The sequence below is a fragment of the Nyctereutes procyonoides genome, unplaced genomic scaffold, assembly GCF_905146905.1.
Source record: "Nyctereutes procyonoides isolate TBG_1078 unplaced genomic scaffold, NYPRO_anot_genome, whole genome shotgun sequence".
NCBI classification, from domain to species: Eukaryota; Metazoa; Chordata; class Mammalia; order Carnivora; family Canidae; genus Nyctereutes; species Nyctereutes procyonoides.
Window position 1 is genome coordinate 35,767,710 of NW_026575082.1, and position 22,276 is coordinate 35,789,985.

The 22,276-nt window shown below is 32.6% G+C and overlaps 1 protein-coding gene across 1 annotated transcript in view; it reads left to right on the forward strand.

Moving 5' to 3' along the window:
• Nucleotides 1-22,276, forward strand: part of LOC129514645 (low-density lipoprotein receptor-related protein 1B) — a 1,831,349-nt gene that overhangs the window by 1,598,259 nt on the left and 210,814 nt on the right. The window contains exons 57-60 of the mRNA XM_055333402.1: nucleotides 1,436-1,521; nucleotides 7,382-7,504; nucleotides 9,598-9,779; nucleotides 21,385-21,584. Coding sequence (XP_055189377.1) covers nucleotides 1,436-1,521; nucleotides 7,382-7,504; nucleotides 9,598-9,779; nucleotides 21,385-21,584 — 591 coding nt within the window. The remainder of the gene's footprint in view (nucleotides 1-1,435; nucleotides 1,522-7,381; nucleotides 7,505-9,597; nucleotides 9,780-21,384; nucleotides 21,585-22,276) is intronic.

The following is a 22,276-nucleotide window of genomic DNA, read 5'->3' on the forward strand; positions in this document are numbered from 1 at the left end:
AAAATATAATATATACCCTATGTATTATATATTTACTGTGAAACTAAAGGATAAAAGTAATAATTTTTAACATAAACAGGACAATAACTCCATAACAATAAATGATTTACAATAAAATCCACATTAAATTACATAAAGTGACTACGTTTTTAATTGTTTTTTTTTCAATTTCTACTGACATTAAAATTGCTTACCAGGAAACTAAATATATGACTTCATCTTAGAAACAAAGCTCTTGGGGATCCCTGGGTGGCTCAGCGGTTTAGCACCTGCCTTGGGCCCAGGGTGTGATCCTGGAGTCTCGGGATTGAGTCCCATGTTGGGCTCCCTGTGTGGAGCCTGCTTCTCCCTCTGCCTGTGTCTCTGCTTCTCTCTCTCTCTCTGTCTCTCATGAATAAATAAATAAAATCTTAAAAAAAAAAAAAAGAAACAAAGCTCTTTAAAAAAAAAGTTGAACAGAACTTGAATTGAATGGATCTAGAATTATAACAATCAATAATGTGGTCAACTTGAATTTAAATCATTCAAATAAATGTGCTATACAGAACTTTCCATTTTCTATTTACAAATTCAATTTGGGGGATGCCTGGGTGACAGTAAGTTAAGCATCCAACTCTTGGGTTTTGACTCAGGTGATAATCTTAGGGTCATTAGATCAAGCCTTCTGTTAGGCTCCACACTCAGCAGAGATTTTTTTTCTCCTTCTCTCTCTCTTTCTCTTTAAAATAAATAAATAAATAAATCTTTAAGAAAAATAAAAATCCATTTTGTTTCCAAAAAAATTCTGAAGAGAAAACTGATCTAAAGTTTGAGAAGATCTTCATGTATTTGGAGCAAGTTCAGATTCTTAATATTATCTTTCCTAGATTCCAGAACAAATGGGATATAATAACATCATAGACAAACTATAAGTAAGAAATAAAAACCATTAACGACCAATAAAGGATTTAAAAAGCAATATTATGGTAAAAGATGAAATTAAACAAAAATTATAGAGCCTGGTGTTTCAACTGACAGCAGAAGCTGGTTATTTGATTATCAAGAAAGAGTTTTCTGATTATATGACTGTTTAGCTGTACTGTAGGTCTTTAAGATAGATGTAGTTTATTCTTTCCTGAAATTCATTTAAAAAAATCAGATTATGAAAGTAGGTATTTTCTACCAATTCCAAATCAATTACATAATCTGTTGTTTATGAAAACTGAGGGAAAGAGAGGAATGTATTTAGAATTATCTAGATTTCTCATACTGCCTGGGTATCTGTGGCCTTTTCATTTTGTTATCATTGAGATGCTCAGTGTGATTTTTTTCACCATTAATCTATCAGAGTACATGGCATTTAAATTTATATTGCTGCAGAAACTAAAGTTGAAACTAAGCAAAGTTGAAAACCATACATATATAATTCTAATTATCTTTTTTTCTTGGTATTTAGATGAAGAACCTTTTCTAATTCTTGCTGATCACCATGAAATAAGGAAAATTAGCACTGATGGCTCCAACTACACACTTCTAAAACAGGTATGATATTACCATGATGATTTCATATTTAATATCAGTATTCTAGATATGCATTAGAACTATAGAAATATCACAGAATTTATGAAGCACTTACTTATGGACATATATGCATGTATGTACATAAGAGTATCATAAATTTTATTTTGTTGAATTGTCCAGATGATGTTCCCAGCATATCACATCACACTCTATCTAAGAAAGTAAAAAAATAATAATAATAAATAAACAAAATAAAATTTGCAAGTTCTAATTAATGGAAGGGAAAAACTATTTAGATAAGAGAAAGCATAAAATTGTCTTCTAAAGTATTTTTATGTATTACCCAAGCTGCTTTTTCCCCCTTGGGATTTAAAAATTAATATTTTTCAAGAATTTTAAGTTTCTATTTATAGAACTAGGAAATAAAACAGGATTGGTGATCTCTAGCCTTTGAGATTTGGAATCAGCAAGGGAGCAAAAATGTAATGGTAATCCAGCAATGGTTCATTGGTTGTGAGGCACATATTTTCATTCTTACCCTCTACATCCCTCAACTTGTCCACTTCAGGAGACTCTGAGTTGATCTGTTTTGATGTTTGAGTTCTATTGTCAGAGTTTATTTGTACATGTTATTTGAGATGAAAAGGTATGATTTCCATTTTATGGCAGGATAGAAAACTCTGAAATGCTCACCTCCATGTTTTATTTCTCCCAGTCTGTAGTGAAAAGAGCATAAAATCAAATCATTAAAACTACCGTGATTGCTACGGGCTACAGAAATCACATGCATTTAGTCATATCATGTTTTTAGTTGTCAGGAGCAATAGATTCTTTGGGAAGGCTCAGTTGGTATCTGTTTTGCTACAAATGTCTTTTTGCCCCAAACTATATAATAGTGACATAAATACGTGAAAGTACTGTCTAGAACAGGTGTGCCAAAAATAAGGACATTTCTTGTTCTTGTAATATGTTTATGTCAGCATTTGGCATAGACAAAGAAGGCCATTCATATGGTGATTTTTCAGCAGCATAAAGAATACTTACCTGACTAAAACAATTTTTGCCACCCACTAATGGATTCCTTCATTGCTATCGTTAAATTCATTATTTTTCCTTAAGAATTTAGTTTTATTTTAAATGCAAATATTCATTACCAATTGTGATAACGACTCTCCCCCTAACAGTTGGATTTTCCAGTTTTCTTCTAAGTCACAGATTGAAAATGAAAAGCTCACATGAGAATCCAGATTTCAAGGGCACCTGGGTGGCTCAGTCAGTTAAGCATCTGCCTTCAGTGCAAGTCAGGATCTCAGGGACCTGAGATTGAGTCCCACATCAGGCTCCCTGCTCAGTGAGGAGTCTGCTTCTCCCTCTCCGTCAGTACTCGTGGTCTCTCTCTCTCTCACACTCTCTCTCAAATAAATAAATAATCAAAAAAAGAGAGGAAAAAGAAGAAAATCCAGATTTCAGGCTACTCATGAAAATAAATAGGAAGCGATAGCAGTGCTGGATGTACATCCTTCAATGTCCACAGTCCAAAGTGTGTAGCAGTTGACACTTTGACATAGAGGCCAATGCTCTCCAACTCACTGCAGTCCTTAGACTTCCCGTGACCTTGCCATATATAAACTTGTTCATGAATGTCTGTGAGGTTTAGACTCTTGCTCTTGAGATGAGGGTGTGCTGCCAACATTCACTGTTATCATGTTAGAGGCCTCTTATTGTGAACCCTGCAGAGATTGGGAAAAAATATAAAATCTTTCCATGTTGTTTATAAAAAACTAAACAGAAATCTGTGTAAAATATAAAAATTAGACCACTATCTCTTTAAGAGATAAATATTATTATTTTTTAAGAGATAAGTATTATAAGAATAGTAATGAGTAGTAAATACAAGAGAAAGAACTCCAGGGAAAAAAGTTTAGCATATGTAAATGTGAAAAATGTTTGCTGCCCAAATGGTTTCCTACATTTTTTATCTTAATTCTTATTTTCCATGAAGTCTAATTTTAAGCTTATAAGAAAGTTACAAAATACTGAAAAATGTCTTTTTCTTTTGGAGGACGTCTCCATCTCCCTCTAAGCCTCTCATTACCTTCAAGGTTGAATGTGCCCACCACTGATTTCCTTGTATGGTATCTGGAAAAGGGACACGCTTAGTTGTTTCTCTTTTCTTAGTTGTTTTTGTTTACTTGTTTAGCATTTGTTACTTTTGGACTCTGCTTTCAGAAAGGGAGAAATTTCACTCTTTTGGATAGTCTGTCTATAAGCTCAGTTGGACTAATAACTAAAACAGCAACACTATTTATTGACTTCATAAAGACCATAATGGAGCTTCAATGACATCTCTTTGCTTTATTTTCCAACCCTGTGACTCGATATTTCTGGTGGTACCCCCTTTGTTGTTTTCATGGCTAATATGTTATCAGAGATTGTTCTTAATGGAGCAAAATGATTTTTTTCCTGTATGCATCATTTAAGTCTATTTCATATATCCAAAGCACTTTAATGCATGCTTTCAAATAGCACTTTTTTCCTGGTGGTATCATTTTCAACTATTGCCAATCACTAGTACCTAAGTGGGGATGACTTTCAGATAGTTTTCTTAGTGTAGTGTTTATGAAAATGAAGAACGAGTGAGAAAAAAGAGGAAGCTCACGAGGACTCTGAACATCTGTGTCTTTGGAAAGCATTTATTAATGTGACCACTAAGTAAGGAAATAGACACCCAAAAAACTAGACACAAGCATTACATCCAGTTTTGCCTGTGGTCTGTTTGGAATATATGATTTCTGTCAGGGAAGATATTTTTAACTACATTTCATTATAGCATTATAGAAATTTTCAAGGAGTTTTAGGCAGTAGAAACATTTTTTCCCCAGAGATTTCTGTCTACATGTGCAGAATGAAGTAGAAAACGGAAGTAATTATCTCCCTATATTTTCTCCCAGTCAAAATAAGTGAAAAGACATCCTTGCCTCAAATTTGGGAGGACTTTTTGGTGTGTAGGTGATTAGGAAAAACAATTTACCTTAATATGTTGAATTTTATTCTCTTTGTTGTAGTCTATACAATCTCATGAAGCATTACAGAGAAAAAATACAGCAACTGGTAGATTATTTTTTGCAATGTGTTTTTTAAAACATAGCTGTAGCTAGGCCCGCTATAATTTATACACCACATGCATAAAGAAAATATACTTTAATAACACAAATTTTGGAAATGAAGTGCATTAATCAAGTATTAATTTTATTAATTTAAGTATATTAATCAAATAGCTTTCCAGTGTTATCTAATTCAATCCTAGCAGTGCCTTTTATTCCAGTACAATTGTGTAGAGAAACAAAACACAATTTCCTAAATTAATCATCTTGAACCAAAGGGTGCAAATCTTCAGCTATAGAAATGAAAGAAGCAAATAGGATTTTGATGAAACCAATTTTCAGCTCTGAAGCCACTGGGATAGCTCTAGTGTTTAGACATTATTTTGACCATGCCCTTGGCTGTTTTAATGTTCCTTGCATATGATTCTGCAAAGAGAGAATTGCAAAGTTTTCTGTGGGGATTAAGGGTAAAGTTGTAGAAAAATGACCAGCTTGGTTAGATAGATATATCAGAATTCAGAGCTTCAATTCCTCTGCATTTATAGCTTTAATTTATTATAGTTGAATTGCTAAATTTGGAATTGGATCTTTATTCTCTAATTCGCTTATTGTAAAGAAAGAAATGGGATAATCCTGCCATAACTGGGTAAATCTTTCCTAAAGTTAATGAGAAGATTCTCTCCACCTTTTTCTCTCAAATGCTCTAATTCATCCATATGAATTTCAGGCCATCACAGAACCCTACCTAACACATTTACCTTAATCCTCTGGTATTAAAAGCATTTATACAGAAAGGATATTACAAAGCACTATTGGAGTGGATTTATTAAAGTCACTATAGAAGTTGGACTATACTCAATTTCTGTTTTAAAACTTTGATTGATTTTTCATATACAAGTTCCTAGATTTGTATGCTGAAATACTTTTAGTTGGACTCCAGTTCTTAGCATATGAATGAATATTCAACAAATCTTTTGAATCTGTGACTGAATTCTATAAGAATTTACAGTCATTATTTTTAATTAATAATGTCAGTAAGAAGTATTCTTGTGTTTATTCATTTGGGTGTAGTAAGAAATTTACACACAGTCCTGTTTACTCTCATCTCTTATTTATGACCAATAGCCAGCAGTTCCAAGGGGTCAGGCTATCAGGTTAATTTTATAATCTGGGGCTGAGGAAAGAGGTTGCTCATGTTAAGCCAAATAAAAGTGTAATAGTTGAACCTGTGATTTTAATGTCATCACCACAATAATTTAGCTCTGCTGAGAGAAGAAAAAAATCAGTATTTGCCAGAACTTTCTCTGAATTGCTTATATAACTAGGCTATCTTTAGTCTTCAAGATCACTGGAAAGAAATAAAATATGAACAGTAATGATTTAGCGTCAGCCTGAGTCTTATAAAAGACTATGTAAATCTAATGCAGGGTCATTATCTAATTTTAAATTTGGGGAATAGATCTGGAAACTGAACCCAGATGTGGTAATTATCATCCTTCCTTTCCCTCCTCCTCTAACCAAATAAGACAGTCCATCTCCCTGAAGGTGTGAATCCTTACCTATAGGACTATAGCTATTCATAAATGAGCCCTAAAATAATTTCAGGCTTAATTACAATTTTAGATTGTGTGTGTGTGTGTGTGTGTGTGTGTGTGTGTGTGTGTGTATATATATATATATATATATATATATATATATATATATATATATGAAATTTACAACAGATATAAAGATATGGAATAGATCTCTTTGGGCTTTGCCAAGTGTCTATAGTGTCAAATATTTTTAAGACATAAAATGTATATATTAATAAACTATCCAAGCCTCAAAATGAGTGAACACAATTGAAATCCTGATCCAAGTTTTGTTAGTCCATTAGGGTAGTAAATCTCCAAGCCCTAACTAAAGGTCAGAATTAAATTAACCCCTCAGAAGTCATTTGAACAATTCAGTACGTATAAAAGATTCCCAGATCCTGATGTACAATTCTTAAATCAAATCCATCAAAAGACACAACTAAAACCAAAGAAATGTGGTAACCAGTTGAATTTGTGTTGTTTTGTTACCTTCTAAAAAATGCGTAACTGTGATTCTGATAACAATTTCCTCATATTTCCATGTGGAATAAAAAGATGTTGGTCACTTGGTTCCTCTTTGGTCAAATCCTCACCGAAGGTTATAACTTTTAAATTCTAATACGGCACTGTGTTGGCTGGAAGGCCCTTGGAAGCAAGAAGAAACAAAATAAAGCAGCAAATTGATGTTGAGACAAAAGATTTTAGACAAAGCAGATTCTAATCCTTCTTCTCTGACTTCATCAGATAGCTTGTCCTCAATCATCAGGGATCTTCTGCCTTCCAATTTAGATGTATGCTGTTTTCTGGTTACTCTACAGAACAGATAATAATGGTGTTGAATTCGTATTTTTAAACATTTACCTAAAGTGAAAGTGTTTCACTTTATCTCCCTAAAAGCAGGTGTTTTTTGTTTTTGGATTTTTTTTTCACAGTACTAGCTATTTACTTAAATCTTTCTAAGCATTCTGAAATTTTTATGATCTACATGGAAAATATTTTCAAATAAATTATACATTTTACTTGTATGGTATAGAGAAAATATAAACATAAAATGCTCTTAGAAAGAATCGGTCACAAATACTCTTCATTGTAATAACTATAACTATTTAGGTTCAAAAGGAGATAGTGATTCTTATGAATTAAAATGTGAAATAATTTCCGTTAACTATTATTCAAACATATCATTTTTTTTATTTTTAGGGATTAAACAATGTTATTGCTATAGACTTTGATTACAGAGAAGAATTCATCTATTGGATTGATTCCAGCCGACCCAACGGCAGCCGCATAAATAGAATGTGTTTAAATGGAAGTGATATTAAGGTAACGAGATGTTACAATGATGGGATTATTGAATATTTTATTAAGATAGCTCACTTGAATAGAAAATATTATTTGATGGTAATGATAAAACTCATAGAATATATTAGGTGAATTTGAATTTCACATTTGTACAGTGTTAGTTAATACATACTTTAAATATGAAATATGAGGTTTTTTAATCTGTATGTTTCATTATAACACTATTATTCGCAATAAAAAAATCAAATTGGATAAATAAAATTTGAAACCTAATTCACAACCCTAGAAAATGTGAGGGATGCTTTCGGCTTGAGTGATTAGATCCTAACTTGCAATTGTGTTGACTTATGTAACAGGGAAAGTTGAGTCTGAGAATCTATAATTGAAAAAATTAATTACTTGACTCTAGATTGAAATTACAGCACTATTAAAATTAACCTCCTATAGATGGAAATAATTGAATGCATTTCTGTAAAATGAAAGTTCTTATTAGACAGTATCATAATTAAATACATGTCACATTCTAGATATGAACTACTTGGCACCAATTTCTGTGTTATCTTGAGTTTTAGTGTATGTTCTGCTGAAATGAGCACTATGTTATCTTGAGTTTTAAAATAAAATTATTTGAAAAATAAAATAATTTGTACTATATATACACAGTAAAATACATTATAAAGGCATTTAAGTTCAAAGACACAGAACCCACAATTTTTTTTGTAGTCATCTATAATATCATACAGAAACTTTTAGTGGGAACAATCAATTTTGAAAATATCAATACAAAAAAATATTAATACAATCTTGAAATCTGTATATGCAATGACAAGAGAACTAGTGTGATTCGATGTATGTATAAACTGATAGTTTATAAATGAAATATCAGTATAGGTTATAAAACAAAGAAGCATATAAAGTTTTCTTTTTTAATTTCTTGACTATTTATATAAAAACTGTAAAAAGTACCATTACCCAAACTTGATCATACTTTCATTACAAAAATTTAAATTTTTGGTTACCTTTATATATTTTTAATATATTTTAATATTTTTAAAGGATTAATTATCTACCACCTAGCCACTGCTAACCCATTACTACCTTAAATAATGTCATAAAATAGGATCACAAAATGAATCATTTTTTCTATTGAGATTACTAATTCACTGATTTCCATGTAAATTGTCAGCCAAGCCATTTTTTTTAAAATTGGACTTTGGGAGAAAGAAGAAAAGATACCTTGCAATTCAATACAGTAGATTGATACCTTTAGTTGCTGAAAATGTTGTCATATATATATTTAATGTATGTTGTCATATACTTATAATGTCTTCACTATTGATAACATTAAGAAAAAGATAACTATAAACTTTCACTATTATTTTCTTGTTTCTAACTAAATAAGCATTGACTTCTATACAGCCCCAAGTTTGTTTCTCTTTTCACATAATCCTCAAAGCACTGAGAACTCAGAAATAGCAGTCATTATAGACCAAGAACCTTTGGTTATTTTACATGCATCATATTTATATATACAAAGTTTATGTCCTTATTATAGTTGATATTGAAATGGGTTAGGATCAAGTGCAACAGTTGTATGAATTTCACTTCCTTTAGTTAGGTTAAAACAATGTATGTATTCTCATTTGTAATTTTTTTTCTCTTGTAGTAGATAATTAAGTAGGGCAAGAGCAGTTGGGAGAGTGGAAAATGCTATTGGAATCTCCTCCAAAACCTGCTAAAGATAAATAATATCAATGATTCTGTGTATGTCTTTCTGTATGATACAATTTCTGCTCCCAATTTTCAGAAGACACGTAAACGTAAACTATTAACAAAAATGTGATCGGGAACTTTGTAGCTGTCCAACAGCTTCTTATTTTGGTTTACTCCTTAAACCATGTGTAATGTTTAGGCCTGATTACATATATGGTAATTTCTCGCATCTCAAACAAGTAAGTAATTTAATTAGGGTAAATTCGTTCTATGTTTTAAGCTTATCTAAATTCCATTTCTAATGTTTAAATGGAATTTTATCATCTCTGCCAAAATCAAGAAGCAGTTGCTCAGTTCACTAGGCATTTACACTGTTAACTTTTAAAATTCTTATTTGTTAGGTAGTGCATAACACAGCTGTCCCCAATGCACTTGCTGTCGATTGGATTGGAAAAAACCTTTATTGGTCTGACACAGAAAAGAGGATCATTGAAGTATCCAAACTCAACGGCTTATATCCTACTATACTTGTTAGCAAAAGACTGAAGTTTCCCCGGGACCTGTCTTTGGATCCTCGAGCTGGGTTTGTAACAAATATTGATAATATTAAATTAAAGTTTGAAACTCTAGATTACATTCAATGTGGTAAATTCCATTCTGTAGATTTTAACATGAAAACCAATATAAAGTGTGCTGTGCAGACATTCATATTGGGAAGTCAAAAATAGAAAAATGATTATCACAGTGAAAAAAGAAAAACATTTGGAATGATGGGATTTTGCAGCAATTATTTTTAAACACAACTGTTTTACTAGTTAATCTATAAATGTATTGGGAATGAATAAAATATATGGATTTCTCTAATTTTAATGCCTTGAAATCTTTGAGGAAAGGCAGCAATGCTAGTGGGTCACAAATGTGGATAATGTAATGCTTGTACCACTTTAGAGCAAGAGGAATAAGTAGTATCCATGGATAATAAATAAGAAGGTGCATTACCCATGCATTCAAAAGAGATACCACAGTGGAGATATTGAGAAAGATTCATATTGGAGCTGTGTTTCAGCTGCATTTCATTGCAAGTCATTGTAGGGATTAAGGACAGCAGGCTGGAGATTCCAGATGAGGAAAGAACACACATAGTAAGATGTCAGATCTTAGGTGTCGAAGTCAGGTGTGTGGCTGCCAAAGTTCTATAGATTAGGACCATTATCATTCACTTTTAATTATGTTGTTTTGGTAGAGAAGCTATGCCTACTCCTCCCCTTCCTCCTCCTCCTCCTCCTCCTCCTCCTCCTCTTCTTCTTCTTCTTCTTCTTCTTCTTTTTCTTCTTCCTCTTCCTCTTCCTCCTCCTCCTCCTCCTTCTCTTCCTCGTCTCCTTCTTCTGCACTATAATTTAGAGTGATTACATACTCCAAAATGATCTCTATTAAAATTCAACCTACTCAACATGCTTGTTAAAATACCAGGTTTAGTGAAAATTTGATTTTTAAAAATAGAACACATTCACAGTAACAAGTATTATGATAACTATAGTGCTCTAAATTTTCTGCTGTGTAAATTAATTTCACTTAATATGTTTCATGAAATCACTGCTTTTATCAGATCATATGCAACAATTAGGCTTTGCTTCTTGCTAATATGTTGTATCTATGTTTTTTGGTCCCTTATGTGTATAATTGGCACTGTGATCACATCACTGTATATTTTATAGCTTAATTTTAAACATTACTTTGGGTAAAAGCAGTACCTAATAGGAGAAGACTTGTACTGTAAATACTCTTCTGTTTCCAAGGTAATGTGCAAATTTAACTTTTTGCTATATAATTATGTAACCATTTTGCTACCTTTTAAAGTATTTTCTTTACCATAGCAACAAAAGATTCAAGAGAGTGTCAATTCCATTTTAATTGAAATAGTCACAAGAGAATTTATTTTCAATGTTCTGGGAAATAATGGCCAAATGTACTAAGTTTGATGGTTATTATCATTCATTCATAAGAATGTGAATATGTTTATTCCTTCAGCATTTTATCAGAAGATAGTTATTTTAGTGTGTTCAAATCATTGTCCTTTTCTTCAAAACCAATATGACTGGCTTAGCTTCTCATTTTATACTCTTCAGGATGCTTCATATTAAACAAACAAGTGGAACAGCCCAGGTGGCTCAGCAGTTTAGCGCCACCTTCAGCCCAGGGCGTGATCCTGGAGACACAGGATCAAGTCTCACATCTGGCTCCCTGCATGGAGCCTGCTTCTCCCTCCGCCTGTGTCTCTGCCTCTCTCTGTGTGTGTGTGTCTCATGAATAAATAAATAATAATCTAAAAAATAAATAAAATAAATTTCACCTGTAGATCATAATAGCCTTGTGGAATTTGCTAGGTATAAAGCAAAACTGTGTCCTAGCCTAGTGAATACAGCCAAGCCTAGCTTAAGGTTTTAGTTCTCCTGGGTTACAGGTATTATTACCCTATAAACTGAAAGCAACATTAAGTTATCATTAATCTAAACCCATCCATCAAGTGTCAGTTAAAATAGTGAAGTACTAAATTATTGTAAATGTTATGAAATACTCCTTGATTTCAATTTTGGATAATATTTTATTATGATATAGATATGCCATATTATAACCAAAAAAAAAAAACAGATAAAAGTTGGAACTTTGTAAGAAACAATTTAAGCCACCTATTTTAGAGATAAAATTTGATGACACCTTTCTGTACATGCTGTTTTTCTTGTTCCCCAGGATGAGACAATAGGGCAACTTGCATTTTGGTTTTTGAGATGAGCTTCAGGGTGAAAATTCCCTGTCTAAAATATCCTTCTTTAAAAATATCAACTTAAATTGTAAATTATGTAATGAAATACCCTTGAATCTTTCCAGATGAGATTAGCATTGTAGTGTACATATGTTTTGAGTTTTCCAATCCTACTGACCCCTGTTTCTGTGAGGAGTGTGATTTCTGTCCTGATATTTAGTGAGAGGATAAGGAAAGTTTTGTTTAAAGGAGGAGAAAGATCAGCTGGACTAATGTAATGAAACAACTGAACTTTTAGGAGGTAACTTGGAGGTACTTTCTATCTTTTTTTTTTTTTATAAATTAATTTTTATTGGTGTTCAATTTACCAACATACAGAATAACACCCAGTGCTCATCCCGTCAAGTGTCCCCCTCCGTGCCCGTCACCCATTCACCCCCACCCCCCGCCCTCCTCCCCTTCCACCACCCCTAGTTCATTTCCCAGAGTTAGAAGTCTTTATGTTCTGTGTCCCTTTCTGATATCTCCCACACATTTCTTCTCCCTTCCCTTATATTCCCCTTCACTATTATTCATATTCCCCAAATGAGTGAGAACATACACTGTTTGTCCTTCTCCGATTGACTTACTTCACTCAGCATAATACCCTCCAGTTCCATCCACGTTGAAGCAAATGGTGGGTATTTGTTGTTTCTAATGGCTGAGTAATATTCCATTGTATACATAAACCACATCTTCTTTATCCATTCATCTTTCGATGGGCACCGAGGCTCCTTCCACAGTTTGGCTATTGTGGACATGGCTGCTAGAAACATTGGGGTGCAGGTGCCCTGGCGTTTCATTGCATCTGAATCTTCGGGGTAAATCCCTAACAGTGCAATTGCTGGGTCGTAGGGCAGGTCTATTTTTAATTCTTTGAGGAACCTCCACACAGTTTTCCAGAGTGGCTGCACCAGTTCACATTCCCACCAACAGTGTAAGAGGGTTCCCTTTTCTCCACATCCTCTCCAACATTTGTTGTTTCCTGCCTTATTAATTTTCCCCATTCTCACTGGTGTGAGGTGGTATCTCATTGTGGTTTTGATTTGTATTTCCCTGATGGCAAGTGATGCAGAGCATTTTCTCATGTGCATGTTGGCCATGTCTATGTCTTCCTCTGTGAGATTTCTCTTCATGTCTTTTGCCCATTTCATGATTGGATTGTTTGTTTCTTTGGTGTTGAGTTTAATAAGTTCTTTATAGATTTTGGAAACTAGCCCTTTATCTGATATGTTATTTGCAAATATCTTCTCCCATTCTGTAGGTTGTCTTTGAGTTTTGTTGACTGTATCCATTGCTGTGCAAAAGCTTCTTATCTTGATGAAGTCCCAATAGTTCATTTTTGCTTTTGTTTCTTTTGTTTTCGTGGATGTATCTTGCAAGAAGTTACTGTGGCCAAGTTCAAAAAGGGTGTTGCCTGTGTTCTCCTCTAGGATTTTGATGGAGTCTTGTCTCACATTTAAATCTTTCATCCATTTTGAGTTTATCTTTGTGTATGGTGCAAGAGAGTGGTCTAGTTTCATTCTTCTGCATGTGGACCAACATGGATGCAAAAATTCTCAACAAGATACTAGCCAATAGGATCCAACAATACATTAAGAAAATTATTCACCATGACCAAGTAGGATTTATCCCCGGGATGCAAGGCTGGTTCAACACTCGTAAAACAATCAATGTGATTCATCATATCAGCAAGAGAAAAACCAAGAACCATATGATCCTCTCATTAGATGCAGAGAAAGCATTTGACAAAATACAGCATCCATTCCTGATCAAAACTCTTCAGAGTGTAGGGATAGAGGGAACTTTCCTCGATATCTTAAAAGCCATCTACGAAAAGCCCACAGCAAATATCATTCTCAATGGGGAAGCACTGGGAGCCTTTCCCCTAAGATCAGGAACCAGACAGGGATGTCCACTCTCACCACTGCTATTCAACATAGTATTGGAAGTCCTAGCCTCAGCAATCAGACAACAAAAAGACATTAAAGGCATTCAAATTGGCAAAGAAGAAGTCAAACTCTCCCTCTTCGCCGATGACATGATACTCTACATAGAAAACCCAAAAGCCTCCACCCCAAGATTGCTAGAACTCATACAGCAATTTGGTAGCGTGGCAGGATACAAAATCAATGCCCAGAAATCAATGGCATTCCTATACACTAACAATGAGACTGAAGAAAGAGAAATTAAGGAGTCAATCCCATTTACAATTGCACCCAAAAGCATCAGATACCTAGGAATAAACCTAACCAAAGAGGTAAAGGATCTATACCCTAAAAACTATAGAACACTTCTGAAAGAAATTGAGGAAGACACAAAGAGATGGAAAAATATTCCATGCTCATGGATTGGCAGAATTAATATTGTGAAAATGTCAATGCTACCCAGGGCAATTTACACGTTCAATGCAATCCCTATCAAAATACCATGGACTTTCTTCAGAGACTTAGAACAAATTATTGTAAGATTTGTGTGGAATCAGAAAAGACCCCGAATAGCCAGGGGAATTTTAAAAAAGAAAACCATAGCTGGGGGCATCACAATGCCAGATTTCAGGTTGTACTACAAAGCTGTGGTCATCAAGACAGTGTGGTACTGGCACAAAAACAGACACATAGACCAATGGAACAGAATAGAGAACCCAGAAATGGACCCTGAACTTTATGGTCAACTAATATTCGACAAAGGAGGAAAGACGATCCACTGGAAGAAAGACAGTCACTTTCTATCTTTTAATAATAGTACGCTGATTGTCATAATATCAGTTTCATATGGTGGTTACTAAGAATGGTAAAGAAGATACAAGTAAGCAGATTGATCATCATCCTATGTGTAACATTTAATTCAACTGAAATTTAATTATCTGAATCATTCAGTTATCTGGTTAAGTTTAGGAACTACTGTTCTAGTTCATTATAAGTTTTGGGTAACTAACTATCTCCCTAGATATGAGGGATCAGGAGAGGGGCAGAGATAAGAAGGGGAGACGATCAGTTTATAAACCTCTTGGGATTGGAGTTCTCATGTAATAATAATGACAAAGAAGATAACTGCTTCTCTAGAATTCTATGAATTTGAAAACTGTCTGAATTTTATCACTTCAGTTGCTTCTACTGTTTCCTCAGAGTCTGGGGGAAAAATATTATTTTTACTATTATCCTTAAAGTACAGATAAGAACATCCAGCCTCAAAATGGCCAAGTGATTTTCTCAAGATCATTTCGGTAGTACGATATTAAATTGGGGATTCAACCCAATTTTCAAGCTTTAGTCCCATGCTTTTCCCATTATAGCACATTAGAATCTGAAGTAACAAAATTATCTTAGATCATGAGCACGCTTTTCAAGAGCCATACAGACAGGGATAAGAAAACGAACATAAGAAGACAAAACTGTATTTTCTTCCACTTTAATAATTAGCCATTTTATAAAATTTAAACTGTAGATATGAGTTTTTTGGAAATAAATAAAAGTGTTATAACCAGACCTTATTATTAAGAATATTTTTGTCTGGATTCTTTTTCTAATAGTTTGCTAATAATAACACAAAAGAATAATACTGGGTGCTATTTTGAATTTTAAATATATTTTAATGAAAATATATTGAAGGACTCATATTTAACTCAGTGTATGTATCCCTTACTGCCAACCTGAATAATGATAATGCAACTAAATTTGGAAAAGATGCATTTCGTATTTCTGTATCTTCCCTTATGCCGTTCTTTCTTCCTAGGATGCTCTTCTGATTTTCCTCTAGTTGGAATAACTTCCCATTTTTCCAAACACAGCAGAAAATATCATTTCCTCTGTGAAACATTCCCCAGTTGTGCCTAAGAAGTCCCCACATATTGAACACATACCATTACATGACTTTTTATATTTTATTTTTAATTATTTTAAAGTATAATTGACATAAACATTTTATTAGTTGCACATGTACATATGACTATTATTGGTGTAAATGTCTATCTCTCCATCTTCGAAAGTGAGCACGTTTAGCAAAAAGACCATGGCTTAAAAAAAAAAAAAAAAAAAAAAAAAAAAAAGGCCACGGCTTGATCACTGGCTGCGTCAAACACAAATATCATTAAATTCTCTGCAGAAGGAAATAATAAATGGGCAACTGGATGTACATAGCAAATAGGGTTATAGCTACAGGGACATTGTACCTGCATCATTGCCCAAACCAATACATCAGTATGTAAATAACCTGCATGTTTCAAGGAGAAAAGTCATAAGGGAACTTTTGTTGTGAGGGAATCAAAGGCATACCAGGAATGAAAGCTCAGTTTTTTATTTCTTTGGGGAAACAAACATTTTATTAAAATAAACAATCACATAAAAGAATATCCTTGCTCTACCAACTTTAAACCTATATTCCCATATTTAGTCAAAAACAATAGGAAATGAATATCAGAAATTAATTTACAACTCAAAATCAAAATAATTGCAGTTGAAAGCAATGTCTCTGAGTATATTCCCTGAATTCAGAAAAAAAAAGAGCACAATAAAAACTGAGAGCACACTTCTATTTTAATTTTTTAAAGAAATAGAGTATATTATATTAAACTATAAAAGATATCCTCAGGAACCACAGAAGCCTGTTATTACCCTATTGTTACAGTGAACATTGTTTTCTATGTTGACACTTGTTATAACTTACGGAATAGATATTATTTGGAACTGAGTTTTTTCAGATGTGATCTTAGGTAAACATTATATATTATATGGATGAAATTTGGAACTCTCCTTTTGACATTTTCACAGATGTTTTCATTTGTCAGCTTTAATTGTTTACAGCAAATTTGTACTTAAGTAGTTTTTAAGAAGTTGAATTTCAGATGTTAAAGTTACCAGAATATCTGGAATAGACTTATTGAAAAACTTGAAAAAAGTTATGGTAACAGGGCTTAAGTATGGAAAAGAAAATGAAATTCAGCCATCAGAAGATAGCTACCTATGAGGAGAGAAATTCTGTGTCTATGAAGATTCATTCACACCTGAAAAGAGTTAAACTATAGTTTTCTTCAATGTGATAGAGTATTTTCATAATATTCTTTTGGTTGATGAGTACTTAAATAGACAAATCATGTAATAACACACAAAGCCCAGACAAATTATATAGTACTATAGATAGTATCCAGATGCAACAGGTCACCTATCAGGTGGATATTACTAAAACAATATATATAGAGAGAGGGTGTACAGACATATATGAAATATATATTACATATCTAGTACAGATAAAAAATAAAAGCTAATATTTGGTAAACTATTATTCCATGTTTCTCAGTCTTATAAATTTGCTCCTATATTCTGTTATTTAATCCTCATGGTGATCTTATGAGGAACTATTATTATTCTTTTCAACATGTGAATAAATGCAGGCTCAAGAAGGCTAATTGAATTGTCCAGATTCACACAGCCAGTAATAGGTGGACCTGAAATTTGAACCCGATTAATCCGTTTCTAGAACATGTTTCCTTAAGACTCTAAATAATGCTGCTTAGAGAAAAAGATAATCTATAAATCTAGAGACCTGAGCCTGTTCCAACTGTATCACTATCATAATAGGCTACGACAACACACATAATCTTATATGGTCTCAGTTTATCAGTAAAATAAGGGTCTTCAGCTACATGATCTTTAAGACCTGTTACAGCATTAAAATCTTTAATTAAGTTATATTTTGTTCTAAAATCGGAAGGAGATAAGGATTCTTCTTATCTTTATAATGTAGCTATGAAGATAAAATTTATGTTCAAAGAACTATTAGTAAGCACAATATTTCTTTCATGCTTTCTTCCATCTTGGTAAAATTATTATTCCCTCTTTTGTGCCTCCATAGTAAAGTAGTTTTATCATGATACTTTTTTTTAATTTGTTTTACATCCACCTCTATTGTATTCATGGAGAGATCTTTAAAGGCAAAAATCCTATCTGTTTACCTCCGTGTTCCCAGTTCTAAGAAGTATCTGGTACATAATATGGCCTTTGAAAATTATTGTTTCAAAATATGGTTGACTTAAGAATGACTCTTAATTGACTTAAGAATGGCTCTAGGGATTCTTAGAGTTGTTAACACCAGCTGAGTTAATCAAGGTAGGTTCTCTGATTATGAGGCCTGAGAATCTACATCATTAGTCGTTTGTTCACAATATATGTGCACAATATATGAGTTGTTCAGATATACATGCAGTAAGGAAAAGTAATTCTGTAGACCAGAAAGAACTAAAGCACAGTTTCCCAAAGTGTGTTCCCTGTGAACTGCCCTAGGAAAATAAATGCTATCACTTAAGACTATGTGATAAGAAAGGGATACCATACCTCCCTCTGAGAGAAGCACCATGTTGTATTAAAGCATCCTAAAAACTCTCACAATAAAAAGAAATGATGCTTACTTTGTTAAACAAAGTATTTCTCAAACATGTTCAATCTTGAATCCTATCTTGAAAAATGTGATCAAGGAAGAATTTGTGGAGAATGGAGGGGCAACGAGAATTGTGTCTATATGAAAAAGGCTATGTAATTGAAGAGGAATGATCTCTTCCAGTGATTTCATGAAAGCACAGAAGTGAAAATGTAGGACTGTAAATACTCCAACTAGAGCTGAACTGACACACATTTCAATGGTGAAGAGTGATTGAGAGAAGTATGTTGTGCTTTTTTAAAAGAAAGCTGAAATGGCTGTGACAGGATTTTGGGCTGGGAACTCTTTCACAAACTTTCTGAGAATGATGTAACAGATGTCGGACTCCATGAAGTATGGAGTCCTGTTCTTGGTATCTTGGTTCAAGATGGTAATAAGACTAGCCAAAAAGAAAAAAAAAAAGTCCAAGTTACAGATAAAAATTTTAAACTGTTAAAAAAAAATTAAACTGTTAATAATGGAGGTCAGACCATTTGTAATTCATAATTTACTTAATGACTCCAAAAACATTATTATTCACATCTAATACTTTGTAATACTTTATTGATAGCATTATGGAGGAAACTATTATTTATTTATTTATTTATTTGTTTACTTATTTATTTATTTAATATTTAACCTTTAGGATGTTTAAATTACAAGTGCAAGCACATATAAGGTAAATAGCTAAATAGAAATATGAATACTGCCTCTAATTAAGCCAAATTGAACATGTTCTTCGTAATGGTAGAGAATGTTACTGAAATACTGCTTTAATTTTTTCTTTGTTTGCATTCAGTTCTCAAAAACAGTATGGCTGTATGGAAGCCCAAATATATTTGGTCATATCTAACATGTGTGAGAGAAACTGGTATATATATATATATATATATATATATATATATATATATATTATCTATTAGGGGAAAAATTGCTGATAGTGTTCCCAAGATTCGGAGTCAGTTAGGCAAGAAAGAATGTTCTGATTTCAATGAGATAAACTATCTTTGCATTTTTACTTCTTTCTGATTCAGTTTCTTCCTTTTTATCTATGCTTTATCTAGCCATTATCTCTAGTATAGACAGCAAGGTGCACCTCCATAAATTCGCTAGAAAAGAATGGATTGTGTGTTTTCTAGCTGTATTTTGCTGACATATGTTTGCTTTCAAAATAATAATATAATAATCCAATATTTCAATAATAGAATAATTCAAGATTTAAAGAAATAGTATATTTAATCAATTTCTAGAAGGCTTGGTTTCTATTATTATCTTGTGATTTGAGATTTTCAAATTTGTTGAGAACTAACATAGATATACATAAGCACTAGATAGCAATCCCAATATCACTCTATTCAAACTTGACTGTGGTTATTCCCAGACTCAATTTTGCTTTTAAATTCTCACTCAGAGCTCTCTTTGAATCTCTGCCCACAAATGTCTACATTTTGTTTATATACACCAGATATATATTTCTCATTTTTAAATACCATGCTTAATTATGATTTTAATGATATTTTCCTAGTAAAGAACTTTTAAAATTATCTTTATAATCCACCATCTCCTGACTTTTTGTTATCATTTGTTGTTATCATTTTTTGTTATCAGTATCAGAATGTATAAGGAAAATTTTTCTTTAAGGAACATTTTGATTTTAAACTAAGTATACCAGTTATAAACCATACAGAATAATCTTCACACCATATTATTTTAATTACACATCTTCCAGATTTGAAAATTAATTGCCAATGATTCTATACTTACTAAAAAGAAAACAATGGATCTGGGGAAAATAATTAGCTTAATAAGTTTTGGTTTTAGTGTTAGAATGTGAAAGGAATATTAAGAATCCTCTAACTCAAATCTTGAGTTATGTAGAGAAGGAAACATATTCAACAAGATAAAGTGACTTTTTCTACTTGAGAAAAAAAATTAATGGTTTAATTAAATAGAAATTTCTCAGAAATTTGTCACTTACACATTATTTATATTTTACTGAGGTACAATATTTATATTTAACTCAGTCTTAGTTCAATATAATTTTCTTCCCTTTATTATTTTTAACTGCTGTCTGAAATGCCTTACTCTAGAACTTCCAATAACATAATTGAAATCAGCACTATCTAATAGAACTTTCTGAGGTCATGGAAGTGGTCTATATCTATGCTGTTGAATATGGTAGCCACCTGACATATGTTGTTTTTCTTTTTTAAAAATATTTTATTTTGTTTTTTTATTCATGAGAGACACAGAGAAAGAGAGGTAGAGGGAGAAGCAGGCTCCATGCAGGGAGCCTGATGTGGACTCGATCTCAGGACCCCAGGATCACGCCCTGAGCTGAAGGCAGATGCGCAACCACTGAGCCACCAGGTGTCCCGGGAGACATATGGTTATTGAGTACTTGGAATGTGGCTAGTGTGACTGAGGAACAATCCAGTTCATTTAATTTTATATGATTCTAATCTGTTTAAATCTTGAGAATCACGAGGCTACCACATTGAATAATGCAGATTCAGGCAAATATAATGTACTCTCCTATGAATCATTTTGAACTTTTCATTGATAATGAACTAAAAAATGAACTAGTTCATTGATAATGAACTAAAAAATGTAGTAAAAAACTACATCTGGATAGTATTATTCCTCCAACATTACAGATGCAGCTTGAAGGCTAACCTCTGTTATTTTTACAGATCTGTGATTTGTTAATACTTTAGAAATATCATATGATATATAATATATATAGGCTTATGTGCTAAAGGAAAGATATTTAAAGTTATATGTATATTTCAATGGTACTCTATGTTTAATGAAAATCATAAGAAAAGCTTGCATTAAAATATACTTCTTAGAAGTTACAATTCAAAGAGATACCAAGACTTAATTTGGAAATAGCTGAGTTAATAAGTGAAATATTGTGTGATGTTTTACTCTCTGAGTGTCTGTAAACAAAATGGCTATTGATTTTCTTTCCTAGGTATTTGTATTGGATTGACTGCTGTGAGTACCCTCACATTGGCCGTGTTGGAATGGATGGAACCAATCAGAGTGTTGTCATAGAAACCAAGATTTCTAGACCTATGGCATTAACAATAGATTATGTCAACCATAGACTCTACTGGGCTGATGAAAATCACATTGAATTTAGCAACATGGATGGATCTCATAGACACAAAGGTTGGTCCAGTAGCACAAATGACTCAGTACTTTTACAGTATGTAAATTATTTGTTTAGAAAGTAAGTACACACTTCAAAAGAAAATATATACACAATTATATGTATTCATTACAATTTCTCTTAAATACATTTTACAATTCAAGATTACACTATTATGCTCCTTTATAACAATATTGATAAATAAGAATTAGGTGTATTTATTCAGAACTGCTGTGATCATGTATAAAAATCATTTTGACAATATTTTCTCTAATTGTATGTTTCTGAATACTTTTTATAGTAAATGAACAGTGTTCTTCCTTGTTAATATACACATACATCGTAACTGAATTGAAACAGGTTATTTGCTTATAAACATAAGGTTATTATACTTCTGGTAGGGCTTGGTGTTTTAAAAATACTAAGTACAATTCTTTAAAGACAGTAAGGTAATCGTATTTAAAAGTTATCGATTATACTGTACATATGATTAAATTTATTGTTATCTAATCAACAGTGGCCACAAAACTTAACATGGAAAACAGCTTTCAAATTACAGTAACGTTCAGAAAATCATTTGAATATCAACAAATGTAAAATTCTACAGATACATTTTTTTTCTATTTTTCAGTACTGAGTAGATTATAAAACTGTAAATATAAAGGAAGAGAATGAAGCAATTGGATATGAGGAAAGTGACACTAGGATTAGG